Here is a 22,460-nt window from a genome sequence, read left to right as displayed (position 1 = left end):
GATAAAGCTGAGGGTGGATATTGCACTGCCGCAAGCAATCGCATTTCCACCCAACAGATGACATCACTGGAGATTAAAGAGGAAATTTATTTCCAAGGCACAGTGACCCGTGTTCTGCTCCCAGTGTGGAGCTGTGTGTCTTTGTGTGAGCCCCTTGACTCACCCAAGCCCCTTCTGCATGGTGGCCCTGGTGGGACACCCAGTGCAAATGGCCACCTCGATATTTGGTGTAAAATGGGATACACACTAGCTAGCACATGGATCTCCCTGCATGCACTTCTGGGCTTCATTGTACAAAGAGGCTTGAGGGGTACAAGTGTGAGCACGGCCAGTCCAGAGCAGGACCGAGGTGTGGGTGCAGAAAGCAAACAGGAGTTGACTCAAGTGTTAGCATCTTCCTCAGAAACATAAAGAGATCAGTGAAACCCCGTCCCTAAAATGGGCAGAGCACAGGTTTTTATTTTTCTAGTGTGTTTCTTGGTGTAGTTGCACATTAAAGTAAATCCTGCTGGGATTAGGTGTTTTCTTTCTGCAGGGATTGCTCATTTTCGATAAACTCTTCCTCTACTGGTCCTGCTCCGGCAGCGAGGGCTCCTTGCCCCCTCCAGACTCATTTATATTAAAGCTCCCAGGCCAAGATGGCCACCAACAGAGTTTTAGAACCATCAGAATTTTTAACTAGCAGAAGCCATCATTTAACATGCTTTTTGACAGTTTGTTAATCTTACTTTTAATCCACTTACATAAAAGAAGGTGAAGCAGGAATTGGCGGTTTTGGCCTCTGTGCGTAAACGACATGAAGGGACAATACATCTTTTGTGTTTAAATTTTGCGCTCGGATTTCTTTGTGTGCATTATTAAAATTCCTCATGGCTTGCCACTTTTTTTCTGAAATGAAAATGTAAGCGGTGTTGCCAAAAGTCAATTTATACCCTTTAAAATGTGACTTTCAGAAAGAGAAAATTTAAAGTATGACTCCAGCAAAAAAATATTTCAGCTGGAACAAGCGAGCCTTGGGTTTCCAGAGAAGCTTTGTAAGTTTTGTGCAATGAGGGAAAGGGTGGTTTAGGAGTATTTTCAGGAGGAGATTAAGCCCAGCTTCCTCATGCATGGGACGGGGCTGCTGCAATGCCGAGAACATGGCTGCGGCATCAGCTCCCCTGGTCTGCGTGATGGCAGGCTGCGGGCCGGTCAGAGACCCCAGCACTAAGCTGCTTTTCCTGTTTAAAGTTATTTTTTATTGACTCTGCTAAGAATACCTCAATAGACAACGTGTTTGTTTGTATTTTGGAATCAAGAGTGAGCCTTCATGTGTCAGCGCTTCAGTTGCCATTCAGCGGGATATTTCGTAGAATCGTAGAATTGTAGAATAGTTGGGGTTGGAAGGGACCTTAAAGATCATCTAGTTCCAACCCCCCTGCCATTTCACAGGGAAGGTAACCCAAAATTGTTGGGGATGTGAGTGTGGGCTGAGCGTGCCTCTGTCTGCTGTGGATCGTGGGCAGCCACCAACACCGAGAGCATGACCACATCCCCACGCACGCCCGAGAGGGAGAGGTGTCCCCTCGGTGCCTGGGTTCATGAAGAGTTCCTGTTCTCAGGAAATGCATCCTGGTCTGTTTTGGCGGGGCAGATCTTGGGCAACAACTGGCAGATATTTGGAGTTTAAATTCTCTGCTTGCTCTGTCTGAGCTCAAGTCAAAGTGCTTTTGGCAGCGCTGTCTGTGGGAGCGATGCACCTGAAGCCCCTGCCTGTCCTGCTCTGGTGAATACAAATACACCAAAGGTGGTTTGTGTGCCGTCGAGAAGGTCCCTGGAATTTTGTTTTACCTTCTGTTCCTTTTCCCTACGAATTATAATTTGTCCCACATTATTGTTCTCTTTCAAGTTTCAAGTATTTGTCAGACTGTCAGAAACCTAAACTTAAAATTTGTTTCTATTGCAAAGAAAACGTATTTCACAAAAGACAAAGTTCTTTCCGATAGGCTTTTTTTAATATATAAAGTAGAACCTCAGGTCCTGAAATAAATGTAATTTTATCAGTGCAAAGCTATAGCTTTCAGTAAGAAAGTGTGCTAGAACAATTTCTTTACTTTAAATCTGAATTTTAAATATTACAGAAAAAAGAAGTAGCTACAGTAACTTTATGTGATATCTACAAAAAGCACTGCTTAGAATTTGCCTTTTTGTGAAAATGATGGGTTTTAGCTGACTCTGAGCACAGGATAATTAGGGTTTTTACATGTCGGTTGAGTTGAAATAGGAAGTTCCAGACGGGTGTCTGCAAAATGCCAATGCATCTTTGCCTTGCACGGCCTTTCCTGGAAGTGCATGTCAGTCTCTGGGTACCTCCCGGCTGTGGAGCACCGATCCACTTTCGGTGTCTGCTTCCACACCAGGGCTGTGGTCAGTGTCTGGCCCTTGCCAGCCCAGAGCAGGGAGCTGCAACGGCCCTTGGAGCTCCACAAGCCTGGGGACAGTTTGGGCAGCTGTCAGCCGCTGCGTACCCTCATCCCGACAGTGTGGCAGAGAGCGTGCCAGCTTCCACTGACAAGAGTCTGCCTCGCGCTTGTCTCCATCCACCTCCCTAGGCAATAAAGTACAAGGTCTCTTAAACTGAGGGCTAAAGGCTGACTGTCCTTCAACCAGGAGCTGCAGTTTCATGTGTCTCTGGAAGCATTCTTAGGCTGGGAAGACAGAAGGCTGGGCTGACCAGCTTCCCATTTCTGACTGTGGTGTTCCAAATAACCTCCTGGAAGTGTCTGTCCTTGAGAAGCACCATCCTGCAGACAACCCCTGACTTCAGTACACATGTCATTGTAATTTCAGGAACTCTGTGTTTTCTGCAAAAGCAATAGTTTTTTGCCCTGCCTTTAAATGGGAAAAGGAGGAAAAGAGCAGGGGATGGGAATTAAAAGGGGATGGAAAGGGGATATTTTGATATTTTGATGTTTAAGCCTGCAGCTGGCTTGCCCTGGCGTGCCCAGGAAGCTATCTGGGCATACGTGACATTTCTCAAGTGCTGTGCCAGCAGTCCTGGTGGCAAGATGTGCTCACAGCTGGAGAAAGGCTGGAGGGAGCTGCTCCCTCCCATGCAAACTTGTGGGCAGGAATCTCTGCTTCCAACACAGAAGCTGCTATGTGCATTCCTCCTTGGCCCAGCATATGCCAACACTGTTGCGATACGTATTTTTTGCTGCATCAAAACTGTTGGATAAGGGGTCAGTTGCACAGAAAACAGGATAGTCGTGGTAAGATTCATTGCTGAAGCATTTCCCCATCATGTACACAACTGCACTTGGAAGAGTTGAGATGATCTTTCCTTTAACACTGACAGATTTGGTAAAAAAATTCACTTCTCTTTCCTTTAGTTTGAAAAGATGAAGCTATACAATCATTTAAATAATTTTTACCATGTCAAGTGTTAAGCATCTAAATAAGGAAGGCAGAATTTTCAAGGTATAACGAGACTTCCCATGAATTTTGAAAATACTTTTATTTGAGGAAAAAATATCTATTTCTATGCCCTTTATTCTGCAGTAAATCTGTGTATGAATATTTGTATTAAGGTTCCTACATTCCTGAAATTTTTCTCAGTTTTGTTAAAACAAAAGTCAGTTTCAAAATTCCATAGGAAATAAAAAAAAACCCTGTGATCCAGGAGACATTTCAACACTTATAAAAATTACACTTTGATGTTGGTAATGTTAAATATATTTTGATTCATTTTTATATTGCAAAATGGAGTAAACCAGGAGCAGCATTTCCCTGGTCAAATGTCCACTCAGATGCTGCTTGTAAATTATGTGCTTGGGTAGTACTGAAACCCTTGTGTTTTATCACACAAGCAAGTTGCGTGTTGGTGCATCACACATATTTAGCATCGGTGGCCGGTACAGCTCTGCGCTGGCAGCAGTGCCCATGACTGTCCATGTCACTGCCGTCTGCTGATGCTTCTTGTCCATGATCCATCTGCCTGGAGCCGCCAGCAGCTCCACATTGTTAAATGGTAACTTTCTCAAGTTATGCTCGATCATGTTAATAGTCTACGGATTAGGATTCCCTTAAAGTATTCACTAGTTTAATTCCAAGAGGGTCTATCATGTCAGTAATATTAACACATCTTGTTTGGTCCTGTCATGTGGATAGGGAAGTGGCAGAATTATCCTGGTTCTGATTTCAGATTTTGAAAAATCAGTCATTAAGGTTATATTAAAGGAACCACAGACCCTGTAAATGATGGGTAGCGTGAAGCCATGTGCTGAAAGCAGGTTGTGTTTCACCATGAGCTAGCAGAGTCACAGATGCAGGTACATGATGTATGTGTATATGTACGTAATACATATGTATATATGCTACAGCACCCTTGTATGACAATGGAAAAAGTCATCTTGTGGAATATTTGGCCATCAGTTTTAGCTTGGTTTTGAATGTCAATTTTGGATTAAATGAGCATTTGACACCCATTCCAAGGCCCATGGTGTGACCCTGCGATGGGCATCCACTGCCCCACGCTTGGCTGCTCCTGGCAGCAGCCGGCACCAAACCGACCGCGGCGAGGCCTCGTCTGTCTCCCCAGCACCGGCACAAGCCGATCAGCTTTCACTTGCTGTTTCGTTAGGTGTTTTGCTCTGGTGCTCGACCCGTGCTTGGCCTGATGAGTGCCCTGCAGGGACGCCATGGTTTTGGCGATGCTGCCCGGCATGGCATGGCAAGTGCCACAGGCAGCAGTGCGACACAGCCTTTGCCTCCCCAATCTGGGAGCGAGACAGCCTTTGCAGGAGAGGGACTGTTCCTGCAGCAGGCCAGGTGATATATTTGCGAGATGTGAATGGTCACTGCCTGGATTCAGAGTATCTGAGTCAGCATCAACTCCAAAAGCTGCTTGGCTTTTTTTTTAATCTTCTTTTTTTTCTTCTCCCTTCAAACTTACAGCTTCTCTCTCTGTAGTAAATACTCATCTTGTAGCTAATAGGAGGTAATTATATGTTGGTTCTGGACTACGCAGTTAGTTCTGTTTCCAAGGTGCGTTTGTAACTTCCTCCAGCATTTAAAAAACTGGGTGGTGGGTGAGGGCACACTCAAGCACTGAAGGGTTTCTGTGGACTGTGTGATAACCCTGAAATGTCTTCTGCTTTAAAATTAATGGCACTGGGTTCACACATGATATCCAGCGGCTGTCTAACTTGTTTTGATGGCAGGTGAGGCCCTGGTTAAATTAATTCTGCTTTTCTGATGATGCTGTGAGGAAGGAGACAGAGGGGCAAGAATAGCACCAAGATACCAGAGGGTGGCTTGGAGAAAACAGTTCTGATCAATGGCATATTTATGTGGTGTGAGGGGGGAGAGACCTGAAACCTTTTATTCCATTTTCAGACAGTGTAATCTGTCCAGAAAGTCCCGAGTCATATTAAAGTAGAAATTTTATGAAACTGAGACTCATTTAGAGAGGTAGGTGGATATGCAAAGGAATAGAAAAGTCCATGATTGTATACAAGCTGTCAGACATTTCTTCAAGGATGTGTTCCAGGCAAATGTCACTTATTATAAAGCTGGGTAAAAATAATTATGGTGCTCATAAATGGGGAATACATGACAAAATTATGAGGGCATTGATAGACATTAACATGCACAGATAACATATTGGTGATGTAAGGGAGTTGTCTGTTCAACTATCTGTCAGTAAAGGATGCTATGGACGGAAGCCAAACTGCTACGAAGTGTAAACAGCTTGAATTGCTGTTTGTATAGAAGGTGCCCCAGCAGAAACTCACTTTCCACAGACTGGTGTGCCACTGGTGTCCTCCAGCAGCGCTGTGTTTTTCCATGTGTCCTTCAATCTTAGTTGAAACCAGGAATCGCCTCAAAGTGAATCTATTGAGAACACTTCCCTAAGAAAGTTGTTTCAAATGTGGTACTTCCTCCTTCGCATCTGCTGGTGAAAGGTGATTAGCAGACGACGCAAAGGTCAGAGAGAGAGAGAGAGAGAGAGAGAGAGAGAGAGAGAGGGGAAGCTGTAAATCATCTGGAATGACAGTAAAAATTAAAACCTTGGGGTTTGTTGGGCTCCCCAGTGTATTGGCTAATAAATATAACCATGCGTTAGTTCTATTCATCTTCTGATTTTATGGGCTTTGCAAATATTTGTGTTCAGATTAATGTATAAATGTATGTGTAAGTATGCATACGCTTAGCGCAGCGAGCGTGCGTGCGTAGGGTGCCTGCCCACACGTGCTCTCCCCGCGCCTACGCCTGGGCGCACCGAGCAACGTTGGGGTCGCCTAATAAACATTCAGATAAAACATACGTGCCCCCATGCACGAGTCTCCTCCTCCTGCTCCTTCCCTGCCTCCTTCCCACCTCCCCCACCCCACTTCAAAGCTTGTGGTCCTTTCTCCATCCTTGTACTAAAAGGTTTCTTTGTGAGCCAGGCCATTTGTCCATCATTGTCTGGGGTCCAAGCAGTGGTAAAATACCCTGTCACCGATCCAGAGCACGGTGAATGGCAGCTTCTCTCCGGACAATTGGCGGTGGTGCCGAGAAATATTCCTGAGAGGATTATTTAACCTTTCAATTTAGGGGGCACAAAGCCTGGCTGATTAATGAACTTTCTGATGGGCGCTGATAAGCGGATCTATTTCTTTATTTCCTCTAAAAGTGATTCCTTCTCCTGTCCCATATTACTATAATCTTAAACATAAAATGTGGCAAATAGATTAAAAAACAGCACTAAAGAGTTTATCTGGCTGGCAAACTGAAGGAGCTAAATTAAAATTGGTAATGAAAGCAGTGGCTGAGCCCTGTATATGGTTTTTAAATGCGCTGTGTATTTTGAAGAGACTTATTCTCCAGCTTGCCTGGTAATGACTGCTTTTGGTGCACAGTCCGGGGCTGGCTTCTGTTATCCCCCCAAAAAAATGAGTTGTGTTATCTGGATGACTGCAGACACATATGCATCCCCTTTTCTCACTGCATGGGCAGACAAGGTCGATAGCATTACAAGGTATTTGTGGCAGTGCTTGTTTCAGTTTTCAGAGCTGCCAGTTTTCAGCCAGATTTGAATTACAAAAGAAGAAGCTGGCATGAAAATTGAAAGGGTTTATCGGCTAGTCTGAAGCCTCATAGCACATTGCTTATTTATGCAGTCCATTTGCACCAGGAAATGTAAAAAGGAAATACATTTTTAAAATAAGGTCATAAAGACCCAGATATGTTTAAGATGGCAAATAAAATATAGATACCTATAATATCTTTCCAGGAAACGATTTCACTTAATGTTGCACATTACTTCGGAGGAGCATTTGTGCTACCGTCGTAAATTTGCGCGTTTGTGTCACCATACAGATAGTCCCAGGGGATTAGGGAGGAAGTGTTTGCTAACTTACTTTAAAATTAAAATAGAAGAACGATCAGTTTGTAGTTTGAGAGCTACATCAAAAATAGTTGGAGTTTAATGCACCGTCCTATTTAAATAACGTTTTACATTCCATGTAAAATTAGCCATGGACGACTGGAGAGATGCCACCACCTCTGGAGAAAATTGGGATGCCTTTTAAACCATGAAGATTTTTAGGCGTTCAGGGATTGTATTGTTGTTATCCTTACTATCTTGCATATATTCATTTTCTCTATGAACTTGGGATTTTTTTATCCCTTTTTCAGAAAAGACTTTCTGAATGAATATTTTAGTGTTTTCTTCTCTGCTTGTACCAAAAGATTATATTCATTTCTTTTAAATATAAAATATTGTACTTTCTGTCTCTCCCTTTAGCAGTTTCACACTGGCGATTGTAGATGCTATTTGCATCTATTTAAAATGCATTACATAAATGTCTTATTTCTGTAGAAAACGACCACTTCACCGTGCTCATACTGTGGACCAAACAATATAAATTCCTTCTTCTGGGAAAGGCTCTGGTTTTCCAGGCTGTGCAATCAAAAATTAAATTTTATCTATTGATTTGTAATTTAATGTGCATCACGTACTTAAAAAAAAAACAAACTTCACACTAGAAGTTTGGTTAGGTCACAGTTTTCTTGCATATTTCACTGTGCTTTGTTGGTAGCCAAAAGAGTGGAGTGAATGTCATAAGCACTTTTAGTAATCTCAATTTCAAGGTGTAGTTTGTGGAAAGGTGCAACCTCCACAACTCCTGTTGAAGAACAAGGTTTTTTAGATGGCTGAAAAAAAAAGTGAGGAAATAAAATTTGTTGAAGAAATTATACCATTTTTAATTGCTTGGAGTTTGGGCATTTAAAATATGAACATCCTAAATTTGTGTGTTTCTCACTTATTAGCATGCATCAAGCTCAGTGTGTTTCTGTCATGAATTTTCATAAGGATTTTTACTACGTAGCATGTGTGGCTTAATGATGCAATCACCTGATAGACTCGGAAGACTCCAAAGGAGACGTTCCGGTCTGTTGTGTACATAATACTTGTTTCAAAAATCTGCCTAATTAAGGAATTACCCAATGGAATCCGAGTCTGCTGGGTGCATGACATGGTTAAAGAAAATAACAACAACAAAAACCCACAGTATAATTATGATATTACATGATATCTTATATTGGCAATTTTGAGTATAGGGGAATGACGCTAAACTGCCATTGCTTCAGCTGGTACACAAGTAGATTATGGTAATTTGTAAAGAGAAAATAAATGTGTGTTTTCCAGTGATAGAGCTGTTATGACCATCTCCCTGTCCAACCCCAGTCTGCAGCCCACCGCGTGTAATGATTCACTTGATGATCATCTTTCAGTGGCTCAAGAAATTGGTAAAACATCACTGCTAATGAGTTGTCCTGCCCGCCTCATGTCTTGTTTTTCTTGCCAAACTGCACAAAAGCAGGACTCATGCCTGGCCTGTGGTGGGCACGTTATTGGAAGGAGTGCCCAAATCTGCTCTTGGAGTTGTGTCAGTGTCCTCTCCCCATGCTTCTATCTTTTATCCATGGCTTAATTACTTAGAGCAATGAAAAATAACAGTGAGTATTATCTCATAGATGATGTATGAGCACAGCAATGGATAGAACAGACCAGAAGCAATGACTGTCTCCTTTCACGAGAGAGCAGCGGTGGATGGTTTGGCGGCGGGGCAGGCAGCCATAGGTTACCAGCCCTGGGGTGGTTCTGAAGGGGTGACAGAATTACTTCCTCGCAGACTACATCAGGGTTGCCCAAACTGATGTTGGATGCAACCAGAAGGAACTTGGAGCATGCGGTGGGCAGAGGCAGCGCGGTAGCTGATGGACACCCATGGGTCAGTGGAGGCCATGTCTGCTGTTCCACCTGATCATGAGATGCTGGATGGCACGGGAAGCTTCTCTGAAATGTATTTGGTTGTCAGAGTGGGCACACGGGGCAGGGTAGAAGGCTTTGTTAAGGGTACAAGAGATGGCTCTGTGCAGGGCTCGGTCTGCCCTTGGCTGTTGGTGTGACTGGCACGTGTTGCCGTACAGGTCTAAGTCACGGAGCACACCCTGCCCGCCGTGCTGCACTGCAGAGGTCAGCTGGCGTGGCCAGACAAGAGAGGCATTGGTCCAGCACAGGCACATTGAGTCTCACCAAAGGGTCTGGACACTGGTCCTCCACACTGTCCAGGTCTAGTGTCGCATGATGCAGAGGACTGGAGAAATACACAAAAATGGAGGTCAGAAGATTTCCCTTAATTAGTGAGATTTAGCCAGATTGCAGATCCTAAGTAGTAATGAGCTTCATAACAGCAAACCCTCATTGGATCAAAGTCAGAGCAGATAAGGGGAGCTCAAGGTCACAGAGGGAGCTGCCCAGCAGGGCCATTTGCATAAAAAATTACTGTCAGAAATAGGCCAGAGAGGCAGCCCTGGCATTTTGATCTCTTGGCCTTTGTCATGGAGATTCCTAGTTGAGAAGGGAGCAAGGCCAGTGTCCCAGATAATGATTAACTGTTTTAATGGCATTCATTCATTCATTCCGCACTAACTACTCATGCAGAAAAAAGGGTTATGTAAAATGACATTAGAAGAAAAATCATTTGTAATCGTTGCATCAGGCTGCACTTTGAGGAGACATTAGGAGTAAATCCATGGCGTGGTAGGCTTATGCTTTATCTTCTGATATTTACTGAGTTTACTGGTGCATGAAAAGCTTTCAGCAAGAATAGCAGATGGGATGGACCTTTCATAGGTAATGCTATCTACCAGGTTATTACTTCTATATATTGATAGTGAAGTAATCTCCAAGATATCACCCTACAAATATAGATTATTTAAATGTTTGTCACAAAAAAAACCTATAACATAAAGAAGCTACATTCATGAATAGTTTATTTTGTACCCATGTGGCTGGAGTCTTTGGATGCTTTTTTTAAGCCTTAAATAATAAGGAAAAAAGAGGGTTTATGACATGGCCGGTTTCCGTTTTGTTTGGCTTTGAAGAGGAGTAAAGTTATGTAGAGTTGTAATCTGACCCGCAAGTGTTTGGTTTAATTTCTGTCCTTAAATGTGACCTTTTCTATTGAGTGAACAAAAGGGAGCTGGGCGGGGGGAGCTGGCTCGGAGGGTGAGTGGAGTGGAGAGGCTGGGGTCAGGGGGTGTGTTTCGAATAAACGGGAGCATCTGGAGGACTCCCACGCCAGAGAAGTGGCGGACTCCCACTGTTTGTGCCTAGGCTCAGGCACCGTTGTCCCTGGTGAGGCGCAGGCGTCCTCTCCGTGGGCGGCAGGGTGACGGTAGCAGGGCCAGCGCTTTGTGCAGCTGTTGGGTCCCAGCCGGATCACTGTTGGCCACTGGGAGCTGCAGTTATTCAGAGGTGGGACGTGGACCTGCAAGCCAATGCCAGGCATCGTCCATGAGTCAGGTGAGGGACTCGCGTCTCTGGCTGCATGTTTAACTTTGGATTACACCACAGCACCGCTGATCGAGTGTGAAAAGGCTCTTTGCGTACTAGTTTAGCCATAGGGATGCTGTTCCGGGCAGCAAGCTCCATATCCTGTCGGCATCCATACAGCCAGCATTTATCTCAAAAGCCCATCTCAGAACAGAGCGAGGTGTTACTCACCTCTTCTGTAAAAACTAACCATGCTTTGAACTCAGTGCAGACTGTCCTGGAGTGTCCGTATAAGGACACTAAGAATGGCCAGAACCATGATCATTGGCATTGGTGGATGACCATTCAGCAGGTGAGGCATCAGATGCCTCAGTGGGTGTTGCAGCAGGCATCTTGGGAGGTGAAAGATTGTGTCTCTGGAATAATGCCTAGTTTTGTACCTGGGTGTTACTGTTCCACTGTACCTTGAGAAGACGAAATAGTCCAGTCGTACCATTTTCAGGCGGATATGATGGTTCATGTTAAGGCCTTGCTGGCAGGAAGATGAAGAGTAACCTAAGGGTCTTGATTTGGTTTTGACTGCTGCATGGCACCAGTGTTCTTGTCACAGTGTTCTTGTCTCTTCAGCGGTCAGGGACAGACTGAAGGAACCCTTTGGGGTTTTGTGGCAGCATCCCAGTGTGGGATTCAGCAGACATCAGCCTTTAAAACAGACTTGATATGGGTAAGATCTACCATATTCAGAAGGCAGAGGAGGGTATAGCTTGCAGGATTCATTTCTGCCTTTTAAGAGCCCGGTCCAAAGCAGAAGTGATTTCTGAGGCCACTCCTCATGCTGAAAACTAGCTAGAATTGAGATCTTTGGTCCAATAAATTATACCCACAGATTTGTCCTCAAGGGGATCATAAAAATGTTTGAATCTGGGTTTTTCTTCCTTGCTGTTATATGTACTTATGACTAAATACCTGAAAAACTCAGCCAGCTTAGTGAGTCACTTATACGCTGCTGTTAGCTGGAGGGGTCTCACTGTGAGACATGGGTGAGAAATATACATGTTACTTTATAGGCGATGTTTATTTTCCTGTCCCTGTTTCCCCGCCTTTTGTCACAAATTACTGCTGGAGGTGTCACTGTTCCTAGTCTTCCTTCAGCCTTCTTCTGGCTAGTGGATGTGAACTGAGGAGCATGAATCTGAAACACACAATCAAACCCAAGGCTGAAGAGGTTCAAATAAGATGACCCTGCAAGTGTGATCAGATTCATAAAAAATGGCATTGGAAGATTTCTGTTGTTCCTGCCTATTTTACAAGCACTGCTGTCACTCTCCCAGAGGCTCTGCAGGAGAATGCAGTGCTCAAGGGGTGGAAGAGCACGGTGGTATGGATTTAAAGAAAAAGGCAATTCCTCTGATGAGCTTTACCAAGAAGTAATAATTTCTTTGAAGTCTGGGCCACCGTTCCATGCTCCTTCAGTGCCAGAGGGAATGGGATACAAGTTGTGGTGAAAGTAGTGAGGTTGCTCTTTGGCCCCGCTGCATTTCAGCCAGATTCATGCACCCCTTCCTTGTGCAGCTCTTGCCAGGCACAGGCTCCATGGCAGTTGCTTCACCAGGGGATGACTGTGCCTAAGCCTGGGAAACACAAATAGACAATATGTTCACGTATCCTACTTAGTGGTGCTGAGTGGGGGAAAGAAACAGAGCTGCCTGTTCCCCTGGATCCAGTGGAGCATGCTGTATCTGACTTTGCCCTGCATAAGCCGCCAGGCAGCTATATAGGCCATGGCATTGCATCTGTTCTGATGAGAGCAGAACCAGTCCCCCATCATCCTGGAAGGACCGGCAGGTTCTCCTGGAAGGACCAGCAGGTTCCCCTGCAGTGCCTATTCTAGGCAGTGCTGTTGGAAGTGGATCTAGGACAGGGAATGCCGCAAGTGAAGGCCCTGTATCTCCAACAGATCTTTCCCACATTGCTTTAAGCTAGACCAGACCAGCAACACACAAATGCAGCTTTCCAGCTGGTTGATGCAATATCTGATGGTTCGGTCCATCCCGCGGGATCGTGGGGCATCTGTGAGAGGGGGAGGGTGCTGGAGGACAGGAGGAGGGGAGAAAGATAGATCAGGAGCTTATTTTCTTGTATTCAGGGCTGGAATAACATGGCCAGGTGGAATAGATACTGGGGATGCCTCTTCCTGCCTCATTTGTGATACTCAGGCTCAACCTTGCTATGCAAAATTACAGTAGTATAAGCCACTTGCTTCGTTTTCAACCTTAATAGTCCAACCACAGGCAGGAATATATTGATTTAAGCATAACAAAACTATATTTATGTAATTTTAATTTATTTTTAATTCAGAGTACTGTCATTCCTAATTTGTGCTTGTTTCCATCTTTCAGACAAAGCCAGGACCAATCAAGGCGGCAAGTTCTCACCCTGAGCACTCTGCTTCAGTGTACTGCTACAACTGCTCTCGGAAAGGACATTTTGGATATGTAAGTCTCAGCAGCATCTGCCTCTGTGTTGAGTCTGTCCTTTGGGTAAAAATTCATCTGTGCCGTGGTGTGTGGTTAGAAGAAAGAGCTGGAAGAGTCTAGCTAATGCTGCACGAAGAGCCGCTCTAATTAAGTACATGTGATTTTGCAGCATTGCTGCGGTCAGTGGAGGCCAATATATAAAGTTATCTCACCCATCTAATTTAAAGATACGGAGGAAAAGAAAAGTTACTGTCTGTCCTTGGCAGGTTTATTGATTTGTTTTTTTTAAATCCTAAATCAAAATGAGACTGCCTGGGAGAGGGAACATTCTTTGAAAGACAGACAGTTGCTGAATGGAGACTTTTTTTTCCTTTAATTCTTTCTTTCTTTTCCTATGGCTGATGGGATGAAATATTAGTGCCTTACTTCTATCAGTGTCATGTAAGGTTTTTCACCACAATCCGCCCAACAATTTGAGTGCCCATTTTAGGAATTTTCCATCTCTGCCTGCTTTTCATCCTGATTTATGGATTCTTAGTTTAATTCAACACCTGAATTAAAACCTGAATTAATACACGAAGTTTGACATCACCCTCTGTACAGGCACACAGCCTGAGGAAGGGCATCGTGAGCCTTAAGTGGCTTCAGTAAAAACAAGAGGTGTGCTGCATCTTCCTGAATGGACTGCTCATATTTGTCACCTTTCTCAGTCTTCTGTCGTGAAAAGTGCAGCTCTCTACTGGCAAATATCAATGCCAAACCAACGTTCTTTTCTGAAATAAGTCCAGGGGCTACAAATACTCTAGAAAATTAACATTACTGTGCTGGATGGGTTAAGTTTATAGTTTCCTACAGCTTAGAGACAGCAAATTTGCAGCAAATCACTTCCTTCTCACCTGCATGCTCTGTGTCTTTCCTACAGCTACTGATGATGTATTGTTAAAAGCCAGGTGCTTTTTTCAGCTAAATAATCCATCCTTGTGGGGAGTAGTGGTAAAGGTAGGGCAAGTTTGCTGGGATCTTCCTGTGGCAGAGATGAAAGGTAAACAGGTTTGTAATGCCAAGCAGTCTTTGGAGACCAGTGGGTGGTTTTCCTTTTTGAGGGCTGGGTTGAGGCCATCACGTTCATCCAGGACACACTGCTGCCTGTCCTGGCAAGGGCAGGAAATAAGCAGTGGTTGCAATTCAAGCTCGGTGAGAGCAGAGCATGTGCCAGCAGCCTGGTGTCACCCCTAGCATGGCCGGAGTGCAGGCACTGCCCTGTTTGCTGTACCGGAGTCCGAATCCATGGATACATGCACAGGATATGTACTTAGGACTCAGCTGCAGACGCAGCAGCAGCGCGAGACCACGGTGATAACGGAACATGAACTGGCTTGTTCTGCCAGCTGTTCAGAACTAGTGTTAGTAAAAACTATGACAGCAACCCTGAAACTGATCCTGCTAAACACAACCAGAAAAAAAGCCCCTGCTAGTAATACAGACTCTAGAATGAGCATATGCAATAAGAACTAACATGACAGGATTGAAGAAGGGGGACTGCTGGCTGGCAGTTTCACTAAACTGCCAGAAAATTGCATTTAAGGAAGCAGCCATACAGGGATACAAGTAAGGCTGCTGTAAAAATAATCATTAAGTATGTGGGACGAGCCGACAGCGATTACTTAGAAAATGGTAGTAACTGTATAAAATCAGGAAGGGAATAAAGTGACTCAAGGACAGCATTTATGACTCTCAAAGTTAAAGACACAAGTATTTTTACTAGCTTAGGAGGAGCAGAAATAGCCTGGACAATGACAAAAAATTGAGGTCAGTAACAACACAGCAGAGCAGAAATACTCACCAGGTCTTTCTCCACACACAGAGAAAAGCATCTGGAACACAGTTGGGATGATGTACCTATAAGTGAGTGTTTGCCTTCAAAACACTAAACCTTCTGTCCCAGATTGGCTTAGGAAATCAGGACGTCAGGCTGCATTTTTACAGCAACCCAGCCAGGCAGGGAATGTGTCTGAGATCTCACTGGCTAAGGAAGCTGGGGTTGTAATCAGTGCCTGAGTTTATGCCGTGAGCAGCTCTGCCAGACCCTGAAAGATCTGCCAATCATTTTTGCTGTTCTTTTAAAAAAAGTGAATATTATTAAGCATGTAAAAATTACTTATGATGGCACGCATCTCTTAATGTTTTTCCTATTTCTGTACCCCAAGAACCCTGTTCTGTGGCCTTTTTTACGGTGGTTAAAGCAGAGGAATAACAAACCAACCAGGAAGAAAAGGTTTGGGTTAGTTTTTTAACAGATGCAGTGTAATCAGTGCTTCCCACTGCAGTCCATTTCTTTTCATCATACCATTTAATCCAGTATAGGAACAACTGAAATTCCTTTTCTTTGCCAGAGGTCTAGGGAGACCTTTCCCAAAAATGAAGGCAAGGGCAAAAAGTTTGCTGAATCCCAGAGCTGACTGTGCCGTTCTAGTATGGAGATCATTGTGGATCACTTCTCATTGTTTGTTGAGAAGGAAATAGTTATCATAAACTGTCAGAGTTTTCAACACCTGGCAGTTGTGGTCCCTGAATTTGCAGTATTGTTTATTAAGACAGTCATGATTTTATGTAAACTATGGACTTTCTAAGGCCAAGAGGTGTTATTTTCTTTGGTAGTTGTTCACACAGTTCATTCCATAGCCGTCCACACATCCAATCATCATCTCGTTTGGTCCATAACAAAGATGCACGCATTTTAAGGGCTTCCCCACAGGAAAGTCAGGGGGAAGGGTGAGCTGATGAGGGGCAGCCTGCGGTGTTGTTCAGGTTTCAACCAGTTCTGAAGGCAGCGGGGATAGGGAGCTGCACGGCACCTGCAGATGTGCCTTGCATTCACATCCCAGTGTGCCAATCACAGGTAAAATTCCTCCTGCAGACTAGTAGCAGGCTCTGTTTCTGTCCTCCTGTGCGATACCTCCGGCATTGAAGACTGTCCCAGGAGCATTTAACACTGTGCAGTGTGTGGCAGCAGTGGCAGCTTTCTCGAGAGGGGAGGATGCAGCCAGGCGCCTGTTGGACACTGCTGAGCTGATTTATCGATGCGGTGGAGATGAAGGGGAGTGGAGGAGCTCTGGTTTGGGTGGCATGTGCATTTCCTTCACTATGGCTTCTCTGTCAGCCTCCTAACAAAACAAAAGTAACGAGCAGGCCGTGTTTTTGCAGCGCCAGCCGTAGGTTTGATGGGTGATCTCAAGCAGCATGTTTCACAGGTATCACAGAGAATGAACGTGTAGCTCCTGTGCAAAGCCAGACTGTGCTGTTTGCAGGAGCCTCTTTGGCAATGTTTGGGGATAGTATTTTCTTTCATTAATTCCAGATAGGCAAGCAGCTTTATGCCCTGCCTAAAGGCCACTTTTAGGTTCCATTCATGTGAAGCACAGGTATTTGAAGAGTCCGTTCTCTGTTGGGCTTTTCTCTCCTCTTAAATGTAAGGGAGGTGGATGGCAGGCTTGGGGAGGATGAGAGAGGAGGTGTCTCTGTGGGGCAATAGCTGGCTACTCAAGGTGTTTGTTGTGAAATCTGACATCTCTCAGATGAATAGCCTCAGGCGACGGGTGGACTCGCATGCCCCCTCCTTGGTCTCTTTCAGACTGATTTCACAGTCAAGGAGTAAGACTGAGCCCTCAGACCTGGGTAGGCTCCAGCTACAAGCTGCCATTCCTCATCTGCACTCCTGCATGTATGTGGAGCCGAGCCAGTTGTCACATAACCTAACGGCACCCTTTTGGAGGGCACTGCAGAGATGAACCAGTTTCATCCAAGTGAAGCCTAGATACAAGCTGAGAAATATGAAAGACATCTGAAATACATCTTTGATGGATGCTGCCTCTGAAAGAAAGGGCAGGAGGGAATGGAGGTGCTGGGAGTGGCGCTGAGTGGTAGAAATAACAAACAGAGGGAGGATAGCCACTTCCCTTGTGGCAGAGTCACCAGGGTGAGCAGAAGTTCCTTACAATTTCTTCAGTATGGCGAGGCCCAGAGTTGACAAGATTTGGGCAGTGTCCAAGAAGTAGAAAGATGATATCATGAAGCACAACATGTATGAAGCAATTTACAAGGAAAAGGAAGTATCAGTTCAGATGACATGGTAACCTGAAAAACAGACTGGACGAGAGGGAGCATCCCAGTCAGCCTGGCTCACAAGACATTGCTAAAATTATGCATACGGCGCTGAAAAACACACATTCCTGAATCAAGCATTTGGGAAATAGGCTGGCACACATGTGCCAGCTAACTGTTCAGGGCTCTCTTCCTCCTCCCTGCAGATCTGATGTGCTTGCATGAGAGTCTGCTACGGGATTCGCTTTTGTGTTGTATCGGTGAGAAAATGTCAAACAGCCAGGCGCACTGTGACTGCTAGTGGGCTGTGCAGGGACATTGCTGCCCTGGCTCCTCATCCCTGCCAGCTCCTTCCTCCAGCCCACACGACCCTTTCTCTCTGCCACGTTTCTGCACAAAAGTTGACCTTGAATGGTCCGGATTAAAAAGCACCCCTGCCATTAGCAGTATTTGTCTCTCAAGGAGACCAGGCATGTGGCTATGCTGGGAGACAAGAGCACACAGCCAGAAGTAGCAAAAGGAGGTAGTGGGGGAACCTGGCCTAGCTTCTGGCAGGACAGCCCTGTTCCCTGGACCCAGCAGCTCCATTTGCAGTTTGCCTCATGTTTACTTAGTGCTCACCTGCCTCCAGTCCTCTGCTTCCACACAGTGCTGCAGATGTCAGGTAATTGCAGGAAGAACATGGGATTTGTTGCAAGAGGACAGCAGCTTGGCTCACATAACGTGTGTGTTTCTCTGTGCACAAGCAGGATTATTGGGTGGCTATAAAATCATGAATGTCTGAAGAATAGCTGGCTACATCCTCCATGGGTGCAGACCAGCACTTGCAGAATCTGACCCGTTTCCCTTCCGGGAGAAGAACACTCAGCCACATTCAGTGATTTGAAATTTATTTTGCAGGAGTGCTCAGAAAAGCGGATGCATGGGAGCATGCTCCCTACTTGTCCATTCATCCACTACTATGATGATGAGTATGATATCAAGAGAAGAGCAAAGAGATTGAAAAGAAAGGCTGCAGGTATGGTATATTTTGGGATATCCCTCCTGCCTTTCAGTTCTTTGAAATATTTTCTTCTGTGCTTGCTGCTTTTAGAAATATTGTGGGATTATTTTCTTGTGTTGGGAAAAGCTGCAGGGATTTGAACAGTTAGCCTAGTGGTAGTGAAAGATTTGTGACTTTATTCATCCATGTCTATCCTGGAAATTTATTGTGTCAAAGCCAGTAGGTGGGCATTGTCAGATGTTTTAATTCTGAAGAATCCACTGACATTAAAAATGCTGTAAAATAGCAGGAAGAGGATTAAACTGAAATTTGTTAAGAATCCAGCCTGTTGGTAATGACAAAACACTACAAAGAAATCTGTGAGAAAGGTATTTTTTTCTGACTAACTGCAAGCATACACAAGGAAAGCTATGATGGCTCGGGCACTGCAGTTTGTGTTTTCTGCGTGGATATTGAAATAAACTCTGTTTTGCAGAACTGCAGGAAGCTGGCCTGCTTCCAGAACAGCCAGGAATGCCATGGCAGGAAGAAAAACATGGGGAGGACCAACACAGGAAGAAGAGAAAGCCTTGGAAAGAACACAGGAAACACAGCAAAGATGATGAGCATCGCAAAAAGATGAAGATGTCCTGGAAGGAGAAACCCAGAAAATATAAACACAGGAGTGATGTTGAAGTCAACCATGAGATAGAGGAGGACTTCCCCAGAGGGTGTAAAAGGCAGGCATGCAAGGGCAGCAAAACCCACCACAAGTCTGTTTACCGCAAGTTCTCAGGCAGCAAGACTCTGTATAAGCAGGAGCCTCTGGAAGGTGCTAAAGGGAAGAAGAAACAGAAAAAGCAGAGAGATGCTAGTCCTGATGTCAATGATAATTTATTCCTCATAAAACAGAGGAGGAAGAAGTCGTCCAAACAGAAATCCTGGTGATGAGGAAATAGATCGGTAGCATTGACTGGCTTCATGTCTGCCTTCTGCTTGTTTTTATCACTCTCTTAGCACACTGAATTTGAGTCCGTCCCTGGCCCTGGGCAGGCGTGCCCAACCACACATCCCACATACCTCTCTGTTCCCAAAGGGGAGCCCTGTCTGTCGTGAGCAGCTCACTTGGCAGGCATGGCTCCCTGCTTGTGTCGGGGGTGGTTGTGCTTTTCTGCAGTCCCAGAATGGGCTGTAATTGTATTTTCTCTGCTTGGAGGGTGGGTGATGGGAAAGGGGCCATGCTGGGTTTCGTAGCTTTTGTTTTGGTGAGGTGTTGCTCTGCCCATCAGAGCAGGACCTATTGCTAGGGAGCACAATGCTTTGGAGCTGATGCTGGGGATACTCTTACGATAGGAGGAGCTGGAATAGAGACCAGGGACAGGGTTGTGAAGCACATTCCCTGCAGCCACTCAGTCCTCTCCAGGGCGCAGCTAGGCAGTTCTTCACCTGTGACCCTCCTGAAAGGTGCTGCAGAGGCGCTGGCGCTTTGGGACGTGACAGTCTCCCGCCTTGTGCTCCAATGCGGTGTGTTGGACCCGTCACCTTCAGTGCCATGGTTTTCAGTGCTGAGCAGAGTCAAGCTCTGCATGAGCCCATTCCCTGTCTTTGCCGACTGGCCAGCATGCCAGGAAAAAGCAGCTTTGAAATGGAACAGAGCTTACACCTCGTATTAAATACGTCCTTGTTCCCCCTGGTGTGGAGTTTCCTTCTGGAGAAGAGAGAGCAGAGTATGAAAAATGTATTTGATTCCAGCCACACTGTGCTAAAATTTAGTATTTTTTTTAAAGATAGTTATTTCTGTACACTGAAGTTGAACAAGTTTGTTGTTTAAAGCTTTTTAAGAGTAAATGATTCACCTAAGGAACAACCCAAATAAAACTTTACATGGGGATATAAAATAAAATGGGTTGTTCCACATATTCACATGTTACTGAGCATAAATAAAAACAGTGTCTGTTTCTTTTTTCTGGCTGAAACTGCGTCACCTCTGGCAAGAGACTGGGGGTTGAAAAGGGAATTATCTGTACTGATTGGTGACCTAATCTATACCATCCCACTCCTTGTGCCACAGAACTGACAGTCATCAGCTGCACAATTCTGTAGCAATACACATCGCCTCTTAGCTCTTACTTCGAAAAAGCAGTTGGCTACGGTTGTGCTTTAAAATTCAGAAGCGTTTGTAACCTAACCTAACCTAACGCAGTGATATCTGAGGAGGGGGAATGGGTGCGCTAGGGACTTCAGGACTACCATTACTACATTAGTATTCCGTGCTGGTACTCCCTGAGTTCATCATCGTTTGACTTGGCAAGGTCACGAGTGGGTGTTTCAGTGACTGTCTCACCCTGTCTCAGCGGATTTTGGAGTAGAGCTGTGCCCATGTGATACTTGGGAACCTAAAGCCCAGTTTTGCCTCATTGGCCACTGAAAGTTATTTTTGCTTAACTTCATTAATTACTTGACTGAAAAGTTCCTGGCGGTATTGAAAAAGTGAATCATTTTAGCCCTAATAAAAATATTAATAAATTAATTCCGCTGCTGAAAAGACTTGTCCCTGACATGGAAACTCATCTTTTCCTATGTGCTGTGTTTTCCATCCCTTTTTGTTTGTCAGTACCCGATTCTATTTGAATACAAGTCTCCAGGAGCCTCCAGCTGAACCAGCACAGACACTGCTAGGCAGGGCAGGAGGGTTGCTTTAAGTACTGAGATCAGCCCCAGCTTCTCTGATGCATCAGTTTGGGCTTCTGGCTAGCAGAGTGTCACAAGACAAGTGAATCTCTTCTCCAGGCACCTCAGCCTTCCAGAAGGACCCACCAAGAGCTCTTGCTGTCACGTTCCCTTAACACTTCCTTGGACAAAGTGTTACAGTGGAGGGGGTTCCCAAAGGAACCAAACTTTCCATCTGCCACAGACGGATGGCTCTGAGGTCAGGAGTTACCACGGGCTGGGAGTATGTAATAGACTTGTGCGTACTGTATGCAGGCAGTGGTCTGGGATGGAAAACCTCTGCCCTTGCAAAGTGTGGCTGTGTGACAGCTCTCAGAGGGTCCATCCTGGTGGCTCTTCCACTCCAGGGGTAGCAAGAAAATACAGAAGTATGAAAATAGAAATGAACAACACCCCTGACCTCTGGCTGGGCAGATTTTAGGGAATCTTGCCTTCCAGAGCTGTTTTCCTTACTGTTTTTCAAGGTGATATTCAGTAAGGGACAGGGGATGAAAGGGGTAAAGGTGAAAAAGACTCAGTGAAATTGTGGCCTGACCATTCTATTCACTGTACAACAGTCCAGAAAGGACCAGGGAGAGTTTTTAGATCCTCCATGTCTCATTTAGTGAAGAACACCAAGGCTAAGTGGTTTTCTGCTTCACTCCCCAAAACTGAAGCAGTTACATTTCCAGCATTTCAGCATTTTAAGCATTTCCAAGAGGCCAAGAAGGAAACTGGCTTGCCACGACATCCAAGCGAGATCACTCCATGCTGTCAGACTGTCCGTGAGGTGTTTACGGGTGCAATGTGTCATGCCACTACAGGTATAAGTCACTCTTAGACATGAAGGCCAGAAGAGAGTTGCTCCGATGGCCACCAGGGCAACATTCTGTGGAAGAGGTTTCACACAGACAGCTCCTTCCTCTGACTGCCCTCCTTCCACCATCCTCATCCTTATTTCCAAAGGAACCTGCAAGGGAATAAGACGTGTGATATACTCCCCCTCCAGGCATCACGCAGTGGTTTTCCATGACGATTCAGCAGCTCCGACAGTGTGAGAGGTAATATCAGCATCAGAAAAGTGATGGATGCTGGAAGCGGTCCACATGAGGTCTACCAGTATCAGTATTGCAGTGCTGATGGTCCTGCTCGGGGGCCATGGGGCAGCCCCTGTGCGCGACAGCCGCAGGTGCCTTTATGTTGCTAAGTGCAATGTCAGATGGGGGTTGGATGCAGAGCGAGTCAAAGTTTTTCCTCACTCCTCTAAAGAGAGGGCACACGGCCATCATGTGAAGAGTTAAAACAGACTGGAGTCCCATTTTTTTTCTCCAATTTTCAGCGCCTTTAGCCAGCAATACTGCATGAAATTCAACATGGCCAA

General features: G+C 45.1%; 1 protein-coding gene across 2 annotated transcripts in view; it reads left to right on the top strand.

Annotated features, from left to right (window-relative positions):
* ZCCHC7 (zinc finger CCHC-type containing 7) overlaps positions 1-20,869 on the top strand; it is a 111,993-nt gene extending 91,124 nt beyond the window's left edge. For both annotated transcript variants that reach the window (XM_054054660.1, XM_009562953.2), the window contains 3 exons: positions 13,210-13,305; positions 18,289-18,406; positions 18,867-20,869. In XM_054054660.1, the coding sequence (XP_053910635.1) occupies positions 13,210-13,305; positions 18,289-18,406; positions 18,867-19,318 (666 nt within the window). In that variant the 3' untranslated portion in view covers positions 19,319-20,869. The remainder of the gene's footprint in view (positions 1-13,209; positions 13,306-18,288; positions 18,407-18,866) is intronic.
* The last annotated feature ends 1,591 nt before the right edge of the window (positions 20,870-22,460 follow it).

The sequence above is a fragment of the Cuculus canorus genome, chromosome Z, assembly GCF_017976375.1.
Source record: "Cuculus canorus isolate bCucCan1 chromosome Z, bCucCan1.pri, whole genome shotgun sequence".
NCBI classification, from domain to species: Eukaryota; Metazoa; Chordata; class Aves; order Cuculiformes; family Cuculidae; genus Cuculus; species Cuculus canorus.
The sequence above is the reverse complement of the archived record's forward strand: the minus strand, read 5'-3'. Positions and strand labels throughout refer to the sequence as shown.